Source organism: Aplosporella prunicola (genome assembly GCF_010093885.1).
Source record: "Aplosporella prunicola CBS 121167 unplaced genomic scaffold K452scaffold_14, whole genome shotgun sequence".
Taxonomy (NCBI): Eukaryota; Fungi; Ascomycota; class Dothideomycetes; order Botryosphaeriales; family Aplosporellaceae; genus Aplosporella; species Aplosporella prunicola.
In genome coordinates, this window is record NW_022983542.1 from 53,789 (window position 1) to 70,454 (window position 16,666).

The 16,666-nt window shown below is 53.5% G+C and overlaps 7 protein-coding genes across 7 annotated transcripts; 5 read left to right on the forward strand and 2 right to left on the reverse strand.

Moving 5' to 3' along the window:
* Positions 1-82: 82 nt before the first annotated feature.
* Positions 83-928, reverse strand: K452DRAFT_229056 (uncharacterized protein; the record flags this gene model as incomplete). The annotated part of the gene is made up of 1 exon (XM_033537012.1): positions 83-928. The coding sequence occupies one exon, from the start codon at positions 926-928 to the stop codon at positions 83-85; it is 846 nt and encodes a 281-aa protein (XP_033396893.1).
* Positions 929-1,046: 118 nt separating this feature from the next.
* K452DRAFT_271832 (uncharacterized protein) lies at positions 1,047-3,313 on the forward strand. The gene is made up of 5 exons (XM_033539056.1): positions 1,047-1,261; positions 1,310-1,390; positions 1,446-1,599; positions 1,652-2,569; positions 2,616-3,313. Exons 1-5 carry the CDS (start codon positions 1,052-1,054, stop codon positions 3,137-3,139), a joined length of 1,887 nt encoding a protein of 628 aa, XP_033396894.1. The 5' UTR covers positions 1,047-1,051; the 3' UTR covers positions 3,140-3,313.
* Positions 3,314-3,564: 251 nt separating this feature from the next.
* On the forward strand, positions 3,565-5,801 carry K452DRAFT_333805 (uncharacterized protein). The gene has a single exon (XM_033545182.1). It carries the CDS (start codon positions 3,880-3,882, stop codon positions 5,593-5,595), a length of 1,716 nt encoding a protein of 571 aa, XP_033396895.1. The 5' UTR covers positions 3,565-3,879; the 3' UTR covers positions 5,596-5,801.
* An 877-nt stretch (positions 5,802-6,678) lies between these two features.
* Positions 6,679-11,149, forward strand: K452DRAFT_333811 (uncharacterized protein; the record flags this gene model as incomplete). The annotated part of the gene is made up of 2 exons (XM_033545183.1): positions 6,679-9,353; positions 9,417-11,149. The coding sequence occupies 2 exons, from the start codon at positions 6,679-6,681 to the stop codon at positions 11,044-11,046; spliced, it is 4,305 nt and encodes a 1,434-aa protein (XP_033396896.1). The 3' UTR covers positions 11,047-11,149.
* A 696-nt stretch (positions 11,150-11,845) lies between these two features.
* On the forward strand, positions 11,846-12,642 carry K452DRAFT_358988 (uncharacterized protein). Its single transcript, XM_033546233.1, has 3 exons — positions 11,846-11,908; positions 11,971-12,274; positions 12,336-12,642. The coding sequence occupies exons 1-3, from the start codon at positions 11,904-11,906 to the stop codon at positions 12,501-12,503; spliced, it is 477 nt and encodes a 158-aa protein (XP_033396897.1). The 5' UTR covers positions 11,846-11,903; the 3' UTR covers positions 12,504-12,642.
* Positions 12,643-13,366: 724 nt separating this feature from the next.
* On the forward strand, positions 13,367-14,713 carry K452DRAFT_271836 (uncharacterized protein; the record flags this gene model as incomplete). Its single annotated transcript, XM_033539057.1, has 3 exons — positions 13,367-13,409; positions 13,463-13,702; positions 13,782-14,713. Exons 1-3 carry the CDS (start codon positions 13,379-13,381, stop codon positions 14,711-14,713), a joined length of 1,203 nt encoding a protein of 400 aa, XP_033396898.1. The 5' UTR covers positions 13,367-13,378.
* Positions 14,714-14,758: 45 nt separating this feature from the next.
* Positions 14,759-16,103, reverse strand: K452DRAFT_287895 (uncharacterized protein). Its single transcript, XM_033540554.1, has 2 exons — positions 16,024-16,103; positions 14,759-15,961 (listed from the first exon to the last, which is right to left on the reverse strand). Exon 2 carries the CDS (start codon positions 15,789-15,791, stop codon positions 14,838-14,840), a length of 954 nt encoding a protein of 317 aa, XP_033396899.1. The 5' UTR covers positions 15,792-15,961; positions 16,024-16,103; the 3' UTR covers positions 14,759-14,837.
* Positions 16,104-16,666: the final 563 nt, after the last annotated feature.

Sequence of the window (16,666 nt, forward strand, 5' to 3'; positions counted from 1 at the left end):
GATGAACGTTTAGACGTCTGATGAATAAAACATGATTTGGTTCACTGTGACATTCAGCATCAACATTCAGCAAGTGCTTAGCTTACGCGTCTGTGCCGACACCCAACTGCTCACTCAACTTCTCGATGATAACCCCAGTGGCCCACTCGAGACACACACTCATGTTCCCCTCCGCTTCCTTGGGCATGCCTTGGATGCCAATCTTCCGACACACATCCTCGTCCAGTTCTCCCTCGACATTACCGTCTTTGAACAAGAACTCGTGGTCCTTGACGTAGTTGGGCCAGACGATGTCGTCGACGTACCCCGGCGGATCCTCCCAGAAGCCCTCGAGAGTGACATAGCCACTACGGGCCTCGCGCCTCTGCTTTGCCGTTTGGTGCGACGTCCGCAAGAAGAGCTTAATGTCAAAAGCATCACGCACGCCTAACTCGGCCATCTCCTTCGAGTAGAGCAGAAAGCCATCGATGAGGGCTATGCGGCGCTCGGCCCAGTGCTCGCGGACGTCCGGGCGAGCGAAAAAGCTGCGCAAGCGGTCGGCTGCGCGCTCGATGGCCGCGGAGTCGACGCCGCACTCACCGACGGCATTCTGGTCCTCCTTGCTGACGAAGTCGGGGGGCGGGGTGCCCGCGTCGCGAATGTGGGCGAGGGCGGCGCGCAGCGCTGGCGCGTCGATGGCGTCCAGGCAGTCCCAGTCTTGCACGCCGTCGGCGCGGCGCGGAATGTCAACGTCGGTCTTGTAGAAGTCGTCTTCGTGCAAGATGTAGCTGGCGGGGAGGGCGTCGCGGAGAAGGCGGGCGAGGGTTGTTTTGCCGCTGGAGGAGGGGCCGGAGAGAGCGATGAGCAGGGCGGCGGATGTGAGGGGGAAGGATGGATTCGGAGGAGACAGAGTGGCCAGACGCGCGGCGTCGGCGGATGAGGGTGGCATGTTGTAGTAGTATTGGATAGATCTGTACTGTGCTAAGTAGCATTCGAGCAATGACGATCTGTTTCACATGTCTCTCGCCAACCCCGAAGTCTGCCACGACGACTCCAACACTATCCACCCGCCATGGAGCCCTCGCCCTTGACGCAGCAGTCGCGCCCCGACTCGTTCAAGCCCAAGGTCGTGCAGCTCTACGAGACGCTGTTCCACGCCGACAATGAAGACGCCGACCACTCGGACGGCTTCTGGGAGGAGTTCTTCCTGCTGAAGCCCGATCCCGCCAGCTTACGACGCGTCCTGGCCGACCTGAGCCCGGACGCCCTGCTACACCTGCAGGTAAGGGGAAAGGGAGAGGTTCGACGGCTTCCGCGCTGACCGCACCAGGCCCCCGCCCAGCAATTGTTCGCGCGCGCCATCCAGCGCATCAAGGCCGCTCGCGCGCCTGCCGACGACATCGCCCTCGATGTAAGACCAGACCAGACACTCCCGCCGCCGCGAGCCGCGCGACTTACGCTATCAGACTTTAACGGTCTTCCTAGGCGCCGTACTGAGCAAGAAATACACCAATCCCTCGTCAGACATCCTCTCGGTGCTCGCGGGCCTTGACGACGCCGACGCCGTCCTGTCCGAGTTTGTGGCCGCGCTCGATGTCATTATACGTAGTGGGCGGAGTAGTGAGTATACCGGCGCAATGGCAACTTGAAGCTGCGTGCTGACTGTCGGCAGAGCCAATCCGCCGCAAGGCGATCCGGGTTGCGTTGTCCATCACCTCCGGGGCGTACCAGACGGGCATCATCACCTTCTTCACGCACCGCGACCTGTTCCCGGCGCTGATGAAGTTCATCCAGGACTCCGACCCGAGCAGCGAGGCGTTTGAGCCGTTTGTGCTGCTTGGTTTGCTGTCAAACTACAACAAGTTCGAGTTCCAGAACCCGTACCGGCTGCGGCTCGACGACTTTGTCAACGACGTCGCGATCAAGAAGACGGTCCAGTGCTTGGGCAGCACGTGCCGCGAGGCGCGCGACAAGTACGTCGCGGTACAGGATGATCTGCCCGAAGGCTGGACCCTGGGAGGTACGCTCAGCTGGGTAGGGTTGGGTGCGCTGACAGGCTCCAAGCCGAGTAGCCCTGTGCTTTCTGCGGAAGAGGCGCAATCGGCCTTCACTTCACTTCCTGGGCCCGAGGCGGCTCTGCTGCTCTCGACATATGATTTTGTCAACGCGAACAAGCTGTTCGGATTCAATCTGGTCAACATGCCCGCGGCGGACAAGACGGAGATCACGCCGTTTAGCGCGTTCCTGTCGCTGACGTCGTATCTGAGCCAGCACGCGCATCGCTCGACGCGGACAACATTGTACGCGCATCTTAATCTTTTTATTCTGCAAATCATCATCGAGGATCAGGTGCTGGTGAAGCGCGTATGTAGCGACGATAGCAAGACTTTAGTCAGGCTGTGTCGGCAGCGACAGCCTTTCCTGCCCGTGGTCAAGGGCGATCGCGTGCTGGCGACTGTTTTGCTGGATATGATGATCGACTGCGTCAACCATAATCTGCGCCGCCGCCTCGACACGGATCTCTACATCCAGTCCTTGGGCTTGATCTTGCGCATTATCTCGTTCCTGGGAAGGTCCCGGATACGCCTTGGTATGTGTGACCGTGGCAGGTGACGAGTTTTTGCTAACGTGCGCAGTGTACCACTGGTCGGAGCTGTGGCGATCGCTGCTGTCGTTTATCCGATTCCTGACGACATACGCGGCAGACATCAAAACGTTGGGACACTCGTCACGGCTGATCAATGATGTGGTCAACGTGATTGCGCTGTCACTATCGACGGGCGAATCATTCCTGCCGGACCCGGCTGCGTACGACGACCTGTTCTACAAGCTCGTGGAGACAGGCGACATCCTGACAAAGTTCCGCGATGCGTACGACCTGACCAAATCGAGCACGAACAACATCGAGACACTCGTCAGCGTGTCGGCCCACTATTATGCACTGTTGGAGGGAGATGAGAAGGGCAAGGTCAAGAGCAAGAATCTCAGCCCGAGGGAAGTGAGTAAGGTGATTAAGCAGGGATACGAGACGCTGTCCATCCAGGCCAAGGAAGGCTTGGACCATTGGGACAGGTATCGCGAGACGGATCACAAGAGCACATTGAAGAGAATGGCGAGGTGCGCGGTCGAGGACGCAAAGGCACTGGTGGCAGAGAAGTAAGTGTGGCTATGTATTGACTGCTACTGGATGAGGCAGTTCCAATTTTGCTGGGTCAGCCAACCGGACAAGAGCCTCACGGCCCCGGTCGGCGACTCACGGCCCCGATCTGTTTTGTTCTTCGGACCTGTATTCTCAAAGAGCTTTAGGGGACAATAATTCGAACACCTGACTTCTAAGTTTGGGCTGCATGTTCCGAGAGGGTGAGGTGGTGATGCGTGTTCCTGGGCACTAGCGGACCGTGCCGAGTACTATTGATTAACTAGGAACCTTTCAATTTATCGACATCATCAAGGGCCGCGGACTGGAGGAGCACTGCGAGGCAGGCGGGGGTGGCTTTGCGGTGCACCAGCTCGTTACCATCTGCTTCTTTTGCTCTTCACTTTCACAAAAACACCCTTTTCGTCTGTCACTCGGGTCTCACACCTACAACCCATCCTCTTTTACTCAAGAGTCACCCACTCGCCACTCCTCCTTCGCTAAGCATAGATTCAGCATTGAACAGCATTGACCTTTGCATATCGGCATACGAAAGACCAGAATCCACACACTAATTTTCGCTCAAGAGACACGGCACATTCGCACGACAGACACATCCTCACACATCTTCCCACGCACATCTTCGGACACACTAATTCCTCACACGCATTGAACCTTCACGTTCCTTGGAGACTATCTCAACAACCTCATAACAGCAACACATCAAGCCAAAAAGCGACGCCAATGTAAACCAACAAAGCACAATGAACAACAGCCCACAACAAGCGGTACCTCCGCCCTCGCCGCCGCCCTCACCCTCACCACCCCCCTCTGTCCCTCGTCGCTCCGAAGAATCCACGACACCGGTCTTCCTCCACTCCGAGGCATCGCAGTCGCCGTCGCAGTCGCCGTCGCAGTCGCCATCGCCAACAAACATGGCCCACCAGCCCTTTCCGGCAGACTACCCGATCGACTACAGGCCGCCCACCGAACCCGAACCCGCGGCCCCAGCCGGACCTAATCCCTTTCTTCCCCTCCCCTGCGACCTGGACCGCCCGCCTCCCACCCCGGAGTCTCCGCACATTGCCAACTCAACCCAGCCGCTTCCGCCGCTGCCGCCTTTTCCATCCCCGGACCTTCCTCCGCCGCCGGGACAGGACCAGGACCAGGACCAGGCTCAGCACGTCTCGCTGGATCAGCGGCCCCCGACGCCGCATGCCAGGACTGGGAACTCGGCTGCTGCGCGGTTTCATCTCGCGACTGCGCTGCCGGTCCTTTTCTCTCGCGTCAGGCTTAGTCGGCGGAGTGGTGGGAGCAGTGCTGCTGCTGCTGCTGCTGGCTCTTCCACAGATACCGCCGCCGCGGGCACAACCATCGACGCAGACACCGACGCCGACGCCGACACAGACGCAGATGTTGAGGCAGATGCGGAGGCAGACGCAGATATAGAGGCAGATGTAGAGGCAGACGCGGAGGCAGGATCAATTACAACAACAGCAGCGACAGAACTCCCCACCCCCGCCAACGCCTACACAGTCACCTGCCCCTACAACAACAACACCATCAACAACAACAACAACAACAACAACAACAACAACAACAACGCCATCAACACCCCGCCCCGCGGCCGCAGCACCACGCGCGGCCCCGCCCCCGCCGTTGGCGTCGCCAGCCACGACTACTTCACGCCGTTCGACGCGCATGGCGGCGACGACGCGCACACCTCGGCCCCGACCTCCACCGCGCCGTCCATGCACGAACTCCTGGCCTCGACCATGCGCGCCTCGCAGGCCCTCGAGCAGGCCGGCGCTGCCGGCAGCCGTAGCCAGCTGAGCATCGCGTCGGTGGCGTCGGCGTCGTCGGAGGCGGGGGTGCTGTCGTCATCGCCGCTGGGGGTGCCATCGCCTACGCTGGCATCGACATTGGGGGTTGGCGATGGAGGGGTTGGGGAGAGTGCGAGTGCGAGTGCGAGTGGGACTGTGAATGTGAGTGCCAGTGCCAGTGTGCCTGGGGGTAGGTCGCCCAGTGTGGATGTGGCGCCGCATCCGCGAGGGCGTGGCGGGAGAGGCATACGCTTGCGGGAGTTTGGGAAGCGCATTGATGCCGTGATGACGGGGAACGGCGGTGGTAGTGGGAGTGGGAGTGGGAGTGGTAATACGAATGGGGGTGAGGGAAGTAGTAGTAGTGATGGTGGGGGCAATACTAATGCTAATGCTACTGTTAATGCTAATGCTAATGATAGGAATGGACGAGGAGAGCAGTTGCTTCCGGATGGGAGCAGTGGCGCCGGACAGGTGGGTGCGGGCGCGGACGTGGAAGACGCGGGCAGCAAGGGGAGCGGCGGGGGAGGCAGCGATGGGCGCAGACATTATTTTCGCAGGCAGCCATGCCGCGCTTGGAGTGCGGTCGCGCTGGTTATTACTGTTGTTGGGGTGGTGATTGGTGTTGTGATTCGGTTTATTGCTTTGAGGAGTAGGTAGGTAGGTGGTTTGGTCGGTTGGTGAGCTTAGTTTCGGTTGGGGGGAGTAATACGTGATGGTTTGAGGAGTTGGAGTTATGTTTGTTAGTTTGCATCTTGTTCTATTTGTTGTACGCGGCTTTGATTTCACTCTGTTTGTTGCTGTCGTTGTAGCTACCAAAGAGAAACGCAGTAGTGGTAGTCTTCCTTCTTTATAATACAAAGGGCTTTTTGTGTCCACGACTACAGGCTGATGAAAATTCCGTAGCAATATACGCCAAAATGATGCGGTTAAAACAGGTTAGACGGTCAGTTCATTGGATTTGGAATTGCACGCCACCTACAAAAATATCACCCGTTTCTTGCTTCCACATAGGTAACGTTTTTTAATAATTTTAGCCATCCTTGTGGCGGCTTGCGGCATGCAAAAATCCAGGCAACGAGGCAATGTGCACCGCTCAAGCGGCTCCAGGTATGTGGTGTGTTCGAGCGGGGTATTGTGCTCTTAAGCACCGCCCGTGTAACCTGTACGTGCCCAGGAAGATAAGTTCTTATACCGATGGCCCCATGTTCTACTTCATGCGTAGATTCCGTCAATATCTATCACTGTCTTGAACATCAGCTACTTAGGATCAAGTTAATTTCAAACAGACTTAATCACGGAGTCTTCATTGCAATTGGTTGCCTTTTCAAAGTAGGGCTGATTTACTAAAGAGTGCTTATGTGTCAGGTGGCAACAACCCTGTGATACAAAATGTTACACTAACGTTGACCGGCTCGGCCGCAGCTGAAAGTCAGCAAGTCTCTTTACATCTAAAGTTCCACTGGACCACCAACTAGAGTGTGATTGTGCTACTATTGTAACTATCTGTACGGTCGATCTTAGCCTTGGTTACTTAAAAGACTGCTGCCTAAAGTCAAGAGGCTGAAGACACTTCTTATACCATGGCAACTCTCCCACCACAGGGCTAATGCCCTCTTAAGTCATCTCATGCTTAACAAATCCCATCGCAACACCCATTGCCAATATGCCATCAACTGGTATGTGCCTCTAAGTTATATTTACAGCATGGTCTAATTAACGTCAGGAGACGAAAACTATCCCATGCTTCGTGCAGAGAGCATCTCAACATCCACGGATATTAGGAGCAACGCAAATGAATCTCCAGGAGCACCACAACAAGAATGGATCCCGTTGGTTCTGAAGAAGTCTTGGACTATTCCCCTGGCAATACTATGCTTCCTTTTCGTGGCACTACTCGAGGCACTCGATGTTTTTGTGACCAGAAATCAAGGCATATCCATCAACGAAAGCGGGCTCGTATTCATGGTCAGGTACCTTCCAACGTTCTGTGTTGTTTTGCTCAGTTTCGTTTGGAAGTCCATGACCAACGAAATCAAAAAAGTTACCCCATGGTCCGCGATGAGCAACAAATGGATGGCGGCCAAAGATTCGGTTCTCGTTAATTACGTCAACAACCTCGAAATCCTTTCGCTTTTCTCCTCCTCCAGACGAAAGCACTGGTCAATGTTTCTGGCAATTTTCGTTGGGATCCTTACCGCAATCGCAGTTACAGCTGCCAACGCCTTGACGTATACCAAGCTTTCCGTCACCACGCAGCAGGACACCACAATTGAAATCCTATCCCGCTTCAACTTTGATGGAACACTCGTCCGTCACAACAATACGTTGGCGATCCCAAGAGACCATACTGGAGCTCGCCCCTACGCAAGGGTGACCGCTGAGCGACAATCCAGCGGACAAGCGGCACCATACACAAGCGGAGTTTTTGCCTTCGATGAGTTCGCTAGCACATTTGAACTTCCACTGGCGAATGCTTCCCTTCAAGTCAACGTGTCCACCTTCACGGCAGACTGGAACTGTCAGCAATTAAATCTATCATTAGAGATAGAAGAATACGGGTATTTCCGGAGAATTAATGCACCCAAGGAGAGCAACCCTGGCGTAGACTGCTTTCAGGACATTATTCAAACAATTGATCCAGGGTACGGATCGGAAGAAATTGCCTGGCTTAACGTCGCTCCTTGTAAAAACGAGACGGACATCCGGCTTCTCGCAACATTTCTGGCAGTCCCTGTACCTCCCGGGCCGGAATATTTTCCAGCAAGAGCATTTGAACTTATTTGTACTCCGATGTTCAGTACAGGAGAAGCACTAGTGCAAGTCAACGCTTCATCCGGGCGGGTCACGAATTACACAATCAACCATGAAACAATCAACAAAATCGACATAAATATATCTATGGAAGCTCTATACGCTTATTTGAATAACCCTACCGATGCGCGTTGGAGAGTACCGATTGTTAACGTCTCACCGATAGAGGCTGTTAATTCGACCACCATTAACCAGACATTAAGGGAATTCCTCCGTTTTTACGATAGTGACCCTTTCTTCATGCCCTTAACAGATGGGCTGCTTAGGGGGTATAGTCAAAACCACGTCCACTTGGATAATCAGGATATTTTTAAACATGAGGTCGAGACCCTCGCTAGCCAAATTTTGGTACAGCTTGTCAGCTCGTTTGCGCGCGTGAAAGACTCTACTAAAACACGTGGAGTGATAACCCTCAGTCAATCCAGGCTCTTCTTACGGCAGCTTGCGCTCCGCTCTCTCCAAATCATTCTGGTTATCATAGGAGCTGCCAGTCTCCTACAATCAACTTTATTAAGACCGAAGTCTTTACTCAAGCAAAACCCTGGGCCAATTGCTACTACGGCCATAACACTCGCACAGTCTAAACCTTCCATTAATCAGTTATTCGAGCCACACGCGGTTACTTCGGATAAGGCTTTGAAAACCTCACTCTCAGATATATGTTGGCAAATACAAGAATCCAAATGCGGCAACGCGACTGGACCATTGTTGGACGTCGACATAGTCTCTTTCTTTAAAGCTGATCCCCTACACCAGTCCGGTTGGAGCCCCTATGCTCTACGTATTTGGTCAAAATATGCTATTTCCGTAGCTTACTGCACTGCCATCACTACTCTTGCGATCCTACAAAAGGTATCAATTACGGACCACGGACTATGTTATATCCACTCAGCGGCATCAGGCCTATTCGACTACGCACCTACCGTAATTTTACTTCTACTAAGTGCATTATGCTCTGGGATTGACGCCGCTATGAGATCAGTATCGTCTTATAGTAGCCTACTTAAGGTATCAAAAAAATGGCCTCTTCTTTCCAACTTCCAAGATGGTCCAGGCCTCTATGGCTTACTCAAAGCTTCAAGAGTGAAGCTGGCATCTAGAGAATTTGGCTTTGCACTTATTGCCACTTCAGTTGCGACACTTCTTTTTCCTTGGATCAAAATCGCCGCCGCAGGGCTCTACCAGACCACAACGTCTATAGCTCTGGAGCCGATAATAGTGCAGCTGGACTTAAGCCTAGTTAAAAAAGACGCTAGCTACTGGTTTTCTCAAATGTCCGATACGGAGCGAGCCTCACAATACGTCGAGTGGACAATTACACCAGACTCGGCCATCGTTCAGAGGCCAGGGGCCCTCGATAACCTTGTTATTACTAACCTTACGGGTTGGGCTCCGAAAGCCGGTGAAAATAAAACAGCAGGCTATGAAATCGAGGCCAGAGTTCCGGCATTCGCAGTTAACGTTTCCTGTGAAGTTATCTCTTCAGGGGAATTTGGCGCTGTCGCCTTTTGGAATACGGACTGCGATAACAACCCATTTTTCGGTTTTCAGTGCAGTACTCGTCATTGTCTGGCAACTCTGAATATTACCGAAAAGGACCAAAAGTTTGGCGGCATCAACTTCATGGGACTTAATTACTCCGAACACGGAACCTCGGAAAATATGAGTGCACCACAGTGTTCTAACAATACTCTCCAAGCATTTGCCGGAGCATCCTATTACGGTGTCGATTTGAGTGATAATGGAGATATATTCTTCAATATTAACGGCACTCTAATCCTCTTCTTGGCTGATTACTCAAGTGTTATTGGCCCGGTCCAAAACTATACCCCTATTAACACAGAGAAAAGCACTGCCGTTGACCCTAGCATGTTTAACGTCTCACTACCAACATTGCGCGCTTTGTCCTGCACGAAAAACATATCCGTTGTGCAAGTCAACGTCACTTTCGCGCAGTCAACGCGCGTTGATATAGGTAATGGAGTTACGACTCTGCCATGGGCTCCGGTTAGCTACATCCGTGAATCGATCGAGTATACGGCACGCGTGACAGAGAGACTAGATTTTTTAGACTACCTAATACCAGCTTCAAATGGTGGACGGGTGTCTTTGTCTCGCGAAGGATTCCTTGAAGGCGTAGTTGATACGCTGAACAGCAGCTCTCTCTGGCCAAGTAGGGGATCTAGCTCAAATTTTTTCCAGCTTCTAGCCGCCTATGGGGAATACAAGATAAAGAACCTTACGGCTTTACTCGACGCAAACCAACTCGCTATAGCGGCAGAGAAAATGTACGAAGCAGTTGTCTGCGAATTGCTTACTAGGCAGCGACCCGCCGCTCGAGACAAGGCAAACGCAACAAGCATAAAGGAATTTAGCGGGATCATACGTCACCACCGCGAAGTCATTAGCCAGGACCTGACAACCACAATTATTCTAGAGGCTCTCCTTACGATGGTGTTCTGCTGCCTTCTATGGGTCATGTACCGTACTCCAAGCACGGCAATTCTACCCAAGCAGCCCGACTCCATCGCGGCGCGACTCTCGCTCTTGGCCAACAGCACGCTGGTGCAGCGCTTACGCGAAATGGAACCTTCTTCAATGGAGAAATCAAGTATATGGGAAGAGAAGGCCAGCCTCGGTTGGTGGAAAGTTCCCAATACAGACGGCCAAGCTTCGCAGCAGTGGAGATGGGGAATCGACGTGGGCACCGCAGTATCGCAGAAGGATTGGAGACACCCACCTTGCGAAAGCCCAGACGAGACTTCAAACGAGGCCGGTGATGGAGATGCGGCAAACAGCGCAACGGATACGCAGCAAAGTAACTACTTGGCCGAAGGCGAGGATGGAGACGAAACGGACGAACAACAGCGTACGCCCCAAAACAACGACACGACAGAGACTATTCCATTATGCTCTCTAAACCTCCATGAAAGAAACTCCCAAATAAAGGAAGAAAACACAAACTGCAACCCCCAAACCACCACTCCCGACCCACAACAAAGCATAACAAACGCTCAACCGCCTCCTTCCCAAAACACTCACACAACGCAAACAACACCACCATGCTCCCCAAACATCAACGAAAGTGTCTCCCCAATCGACGCAGAAAACCAAGAAAACACACACAACAACCAGCATCCCAATTCCGCCACCTCACCAACCCCTAACCATCACTGTCCAGACCTCCCCCCACTATCACCAGTCTCCTCGCTCTCATTCTCCGATGATGATGGGGATGGGGATGAGCATACACCCCTGGGTCCGGATATTTCGCTTTCGCCGCTTCTTTCTCGGTAGCTAATGCAGTGCGCTGGAAGCTGGAAAGGAATCGGACTTGTAGGAGGCAGGTTGGCAGTGAGATGGATGGAAAATGATGCTGGAGTTTTACGAAGGTACGAATGTTTGGGTTTGCGGTTTCGGATGCGAGTACTGACTACCTAGGGATTTTTAGGGAGTTGGAAGTCGCTCGCTTATAGTCACTGGAAGTACATTCGCATTCTACAAAAGCAGTATCAAATTGCGTTTCAGCCTTACTGAAGATTAGATTTCCTTGCATCTTTCCCACTCTTTAAATCTTCCACAGCCTCGCCGCGCATAACACTATGCATATAACACTCCCCAATTAATTTCCAGCAGTTCTTTTACAGACGAAGGATGAAAGGCGTAACATCACTGAAAACATATAGACTACGTCGTTTTCTTCAAGTCCACCAGATCCAAACTGAGATATCTTCACTGAGTGCGAAGGATGTTTCAGTTCATACATACCACTTTAGCATTTTCCGTGGAGTAAGTCATATTTTCTTCTTGTGCAGCTTTCCGTCGGTCCTTTGAGACATCCCCTTCCATCAATGGTTGAACAAGACAGGCAGCAAAATGTGAACAATCTTGTTTTAAAGATACAGGCTTGCGGCAATATTTGTTGTGTTGATATATGTTATTGAGTAGTAAAGGGGATATTAACTTACAGCGTCATCGTTAGCCGGTTGAGTCAGGCTATGGATTATAAATCAAACCCGACATCTACCATAGCTCCTAGCTTCCCGGAATTACTTCTGGTATTTAATCCTTCCAACCCACATAGTAGCTACAGACTCAAACTTGACATCCGTTATAAGATTTCATTCTAGACAACCAAGCACCTACAGCCAAACATGCCGTGAGTTTCATTCTTCTATTCCGCTTCTACATTTGCCGCTTTCCATCACTGACACATGCCAGCCAAACAACCGAGCAGCGCGTTCTCGAGCTCATTTCCTCCGGAGCGGCAGAAAAGCAGCACCACCAAGCGGGCGAACTCTTCTTGCTCTTCGACCAACTCTCGCCCATCCACCCGAACGACCTCGCAGCCCGCGGCGGGAACTGGGTAGGCGGAGGCTTCGAAACCGGACATCCCGCAGGCCCCTGGCTCCAGGAGATAAAGTGGGTGGGCAAGAAGTTCTACAGCACGGATGACGTGCAGCCCATCCTTGCCGAGACGCCGGATGGCGGGAAAGAATGGCTTGAGGAGTGGGGGCGGGCAAAGGTGTGTTGATACTGCTGCCTTTGGTGGATGTGAGGGGATGCTGTTGCTCACTGTCGCGCAGGTGATTGAGGCGAAGTATCGTGGTGTCTATACTGCGACGATGGTGTACGACGACTACCCCATATTTGACTACTTCCGTCGCCTGAACGATGACTTCGTCATGGGAGTTATGGAAACGAAGAAGTGGAAGGATGAAGGAGTTAGTTTCTTCTGGCTACAAAGGGCTTGATTCGGTGTAGGAAGTCCAGTGGATGATTGATTTACTAGCTCTTCCCAAGTTTCCGGTTCTAGGAACTAGGAAGCCAGTTGCGTTGAACGTAAAGTTGTTATTGTCGGTGTAGATGAATCGATCTAGCTTAACCTTCCACTCCTTCAACAAAACTCTGACGTACACTTGGATAAAGTATCGAGTCTCATTAGGACCTCGGCTTCATGTCTCCTGAACAAAATGTGGGTCATATACAACAGAATTTGTAAGCCCTTTCGAATGCAGGTGCATACACAGTTCTTGTGACATGACCTACTTTCTTATCCAATAGCCCTCATTCAAGTACCATTGGCGTGGATTTGATCCAATAGCTAAGAGAAATGACCACAACCATGGATTGCAAAGATAAAAAAATTGGTAGTGTTCGATACTATTCTACGATCCTTTCCCTTCATGCAGGAGGTTTTATGGAACTGCAAGCCACCGAGCTACACGTATCACAACAAACGATTGCGTGCAAGGAATGTCGGGTATAAACCAATGAGGTGGAGCTACTAGTCCGTAGCTTACCAAGCCCGGACCCGCTGATGTATCTGATTGGTGGTGGCGCCTGGCGCGGGTGACCCTGACCATCACTGATGCTCCGCTAACGAAGATGCCGAAGATGCCGATTTCCTAGCACGACGGCAAGCATACGGAATGCGACGTCACTGCAACGTTGACATGGTAAATGTGGTGAAAGGGAGTAGGATTGGTAATCATCTCTTTCTTCTAGCAGAACACCCCATGAGTTGACTGAAGTCCTATTAAAATGCGAGTAAAGGTTGATTCTCTGCTCGATACCTTTACTCAACCTCAACCTCGACTATTCAACGTGTGATCAACGCTCAACCAAAATGCCTTCTGCCATTGTCACTGGAGCAACCGGTATTAAGCCAGTGGCAAGTGTGTAGCGCCAACGGATGCTAACGGTGAAGTAGGAATTCTCGGCCGGGGAATCGTGAACGAGCTGGGGAGCAAGCCTGACGAATGGTCAAACGTCTACGCCTTATCGCGCTCAAAGAAAGACAGCTACCCATCGAATGTGCACCACAATCACCTCGACCTGACCAGCTCTGCGGAGCAAATGGCCAAGGACTTGAAGGATATCGAAGCCGAATATGTTTTCTTTGCAGCGTATGTGGACGTCGGTTCCGCCGATGAGAACAATCGTGTTAATGGTACGTTTTCGTTGTCGACTCGGCCATGATGGTCAAAACAAAGTTATCAACACTGAAGCATACTGACGAGAAACTGCAGGCGACATGTTCTCAAACTTCCTCAAAACATTCGAAATCAACGGAACCGTCTCCAAGATCAAGCGTATCATACTTGTGTGCGGGCTCAAGCAATACGGGGTTCATCTGGGCAACCCCAAGCAGCCCATGGAAGAAAACGACCCCTGGCTCCCAGAACCGCCCTCGAACTTCTACTACCGCCAACAGCGCACACTGCACGACTTCAGCAAGAAGCACAACACCGAGTGGGTGGTGACGTACTCGAACGAAGTCGTCGGGTTCGCCAAGGGCAACTACATGAACCTCGCCAGCTGCCTGGGGCTGTACGCAGCCGTGCACACCGTCCTCGGCAACGGCAAAGAGCTGCCATTCCCGGGCTCGCAAGCCGTCTACACCAAGTTCGACGTCTTCACGTACACCAAGCTGCACGCTCAATTCTGCCGGTGGGCGGCGCTGGAGCCGCGCGCAGGGAACGCGGCCTTCAACGTCGTCAACGGCGATGTCGAGTCCTGGCAAAACCTGTGGCCCAAGCTCGCCGCGCGCTACAACCTGACAGTGCCAGCTGACCAGTTCTCGCGCCCGGCTCCAGATGCATCGGATTACCCGATGGGCGACGTGGCGCCGCTCTCGTACTTCGCCAAGGAGCTCGGTGTGGAGGGCCACACGCCGCCGTCGCGCCTGCAGCAGCGGATCGATTTGGAGCGGTGGAGCAAGAAGCCCGAAGTCCGAGACGCTTGGGCGACGCTGGCGAGGCGCCACGGACTGGATGAAGACGCTATCGAGAAGGCGACGTGGGGGTTTGCCGCTTTTGTCTTGGGCCGCGACTACGATCTTGTTGCGAATATGAGTAAGGCGAGGAAGCTGGGATGGACGGGCTATGCTGATTCCTGGGAGAGCTTTGAAGAGGTTTTTGGCGAGTTGGAGGACGCAAAGGTCCTGCCGCGGTCTAAATAAGTAGGTTGCGGATGTTAGTTTGCGTATATAGTCCGTCTTGATTAATACCGCAAAAACGAAGAGCTCCTGAATTTAGAGAGTCCACCTTCACTCACTACAGACGCAAAGGACGCAAGCAGGAGTTTCAAAAAATAGAGTCGTATTGCTGGCGTTGCCACCATCTCTGCCCACGACCAAATCTATTCCGCTTCGCGCCCTTACACACCTCATCGCGCAGGGCCCTCGACTCATCAACCAACAAATACGTGCAATAAGCGGCGCAACTAACCGCGACGACATACGGCTCCAACGCGGGCGCAGCTCTGCGCCACGCCGGCGAAAACGGCACCTGAGCACCCAGGCCCAACTGGCCGAAGCGATTCGAGCCGGCGATAAAGACGCGCCCCGTCCGGTCCAGCAGCGCGACATGGTCCTCGCCGATGTCGAAGTCGCGGATGCGGGGCAGCGGCTCGTGGCGCTCGCCAGGACACGCCACGGCGACGAAGTCGTCGCCCGCGAAGGCGAAGTCGGTGAGCTCGTCGGCCGCGCTGCCCGGCACTCCCCACAGGTACACCATGCCCTCGGCCTCGTTGAGCGCGCCAGCGTACCCGCCCCCGCCGCGGATCTGCGTTATGTCCAGCTCCGGGTTGTCGAGGTATTTGACCATGCGCGGGCGGTCTGGGGGGTTGAGGGGGCTGAGCGCGCGCCCGAGCATCTCCGCCGTCGCGCTCGGCGTGCCCCACGTGTAGACACAGTTGCGGTTATGGCGCGTGAGCAGGAGGGTGAAGGTGGCGGCGTTGGCGACGAGCTGCTTGGCCACACCGGGGACGACGTACGTGAGCACGTCCGGCGGCAGGTCTTTGGTGTGCGGGCCGCGCTGGCTGCTGTTCATGTACCACTGCTGCATTCTCCCGATGCTGGGGAATTCGCTGATGTAGGTGTCTTGCATTGTCAGGTTCTCGCCGACGTATTCGAAGATGACTGCACATCTGCCCCCTCCGGTCGTGGCTACGAAGCATATTTCGGGGAAGCTTGGTCGGAGGTCCTCGAAGGCGATGAGCCGGCTCGGAACACTTCCGGGTGGAATAAAGGGCGCCATGAATGCTATCTGGCAGCTGTGCGTGCACACGGCTCCGCGGCATTGTTCCGAGTCGCCAAAAAAAGAGTGAAAATGAGGGTGAAGGCACGCCACGTTATTTTCCTGCTCCGGCAATTTGTCGTACTTTTTCTCGACGCTGCTCAGTCTGTAGAACTCGTTGTCCAGAAACACTAGCCCGACATATCAGCTGGATGCGAATTTTCTGTATGAATGACAGACAAGGAATCCAGACCGACTGTCTCCGAAACACCCGCCCAGACGACTTTCAACGAGTTTTCCGCGAGGATGAGGTTTTGCGGCGCCCATATCGACCCTCTATGCAGTTGACCTGATAGCTGGTGGTGTCCGTTGAAGCCGAAGCCGTGGAGCGACAATGCCGACCTGTTATCTGGAGAGTAAAGCGGCCCCATGGCCGCCATGGCCGTGGAGATTGATTCGGCACGAAATGGTAGGGGTGGATTTTTCAAGGTAGGAAATGGAGGGGAAATAATGACTGAACGAGTGGAAAGAGAAGCGAAAAGAAGAGCCGAAGGAAACTGTAGTCGCTACCTGTGTGTTCTTGCCCCTCTGCAGTTGACTCTCGTGCTCCTTCCCAAAGGGAGTCGCATCTTGTCACTACGTGTCCAAATCATGGTGCGCAGCGCAGCTTGGAGCGATGCCGAGGGGGGTGGGAGCGTTGTCGTCGTAGTGCCGGCCCCAACAAACACCGACCTTCTCCCGGATGAAGACATGGCGTCTTATGGAACCCTCTCATGACATGACGCAAAGAGTTGTTTGCGGGGCCCGCCTGATGATGATGTCAAGCATACATGTGAAGAGAGTCGCGACTCCGCACCACCACCACCACCGCCCCCGCACGTCGTCGACGTGGATTT

Bases quoted from the DNA above. Each gene is read 5' to 3' on its own strand.
- K452DRAFT_271832 (XM_033539056.1), top strand. From the start codon at position 1,052: ATGGAGCCCTCGCCCTTGACGCAGCAGTCGCGCCCCGACTCGTTCAAG. The intron at 1,391-1,445 runs GTAAGACCAGAC...TTACGCTATCAG, and splicing joins CCGACGACATCGCCCTCGAT to ACTTTAACGGTCTTCCTAGG. The intron at 1,600-1,651 runs GTGAGTATACCG...GACTGTCGGCAG, and splicing joins TATACGTAGTGGGCGGAGTA to AGCCAATCCGCCGCAAGGCG.
- K452DRAFT_333805 (XM_033545182.1), top strand. From the start codon at position 3,880: ATGAACAACAGCCCACAACAAGCGGTACCTCCGCCCTCGCCGCCGCCC.
- K452DRAFT_358988 (XM_033546233.1), top strand. The intron at 12,275-12,335 runs GTGTGTTGATAC...ACTGTCGCGCAG, and splicing joins AGGAGTGGGGGCGGGCAAAG to GTGATTGAGGCGAAGTATCG.
- K452DRAFT_287895 (XM_033540554.1), bottom strand. From the start codon at position 15,791: ATGGCGCCCTTTATTCCACCCGGAAGTGTTCCGAGCCGGCTCATCGCC.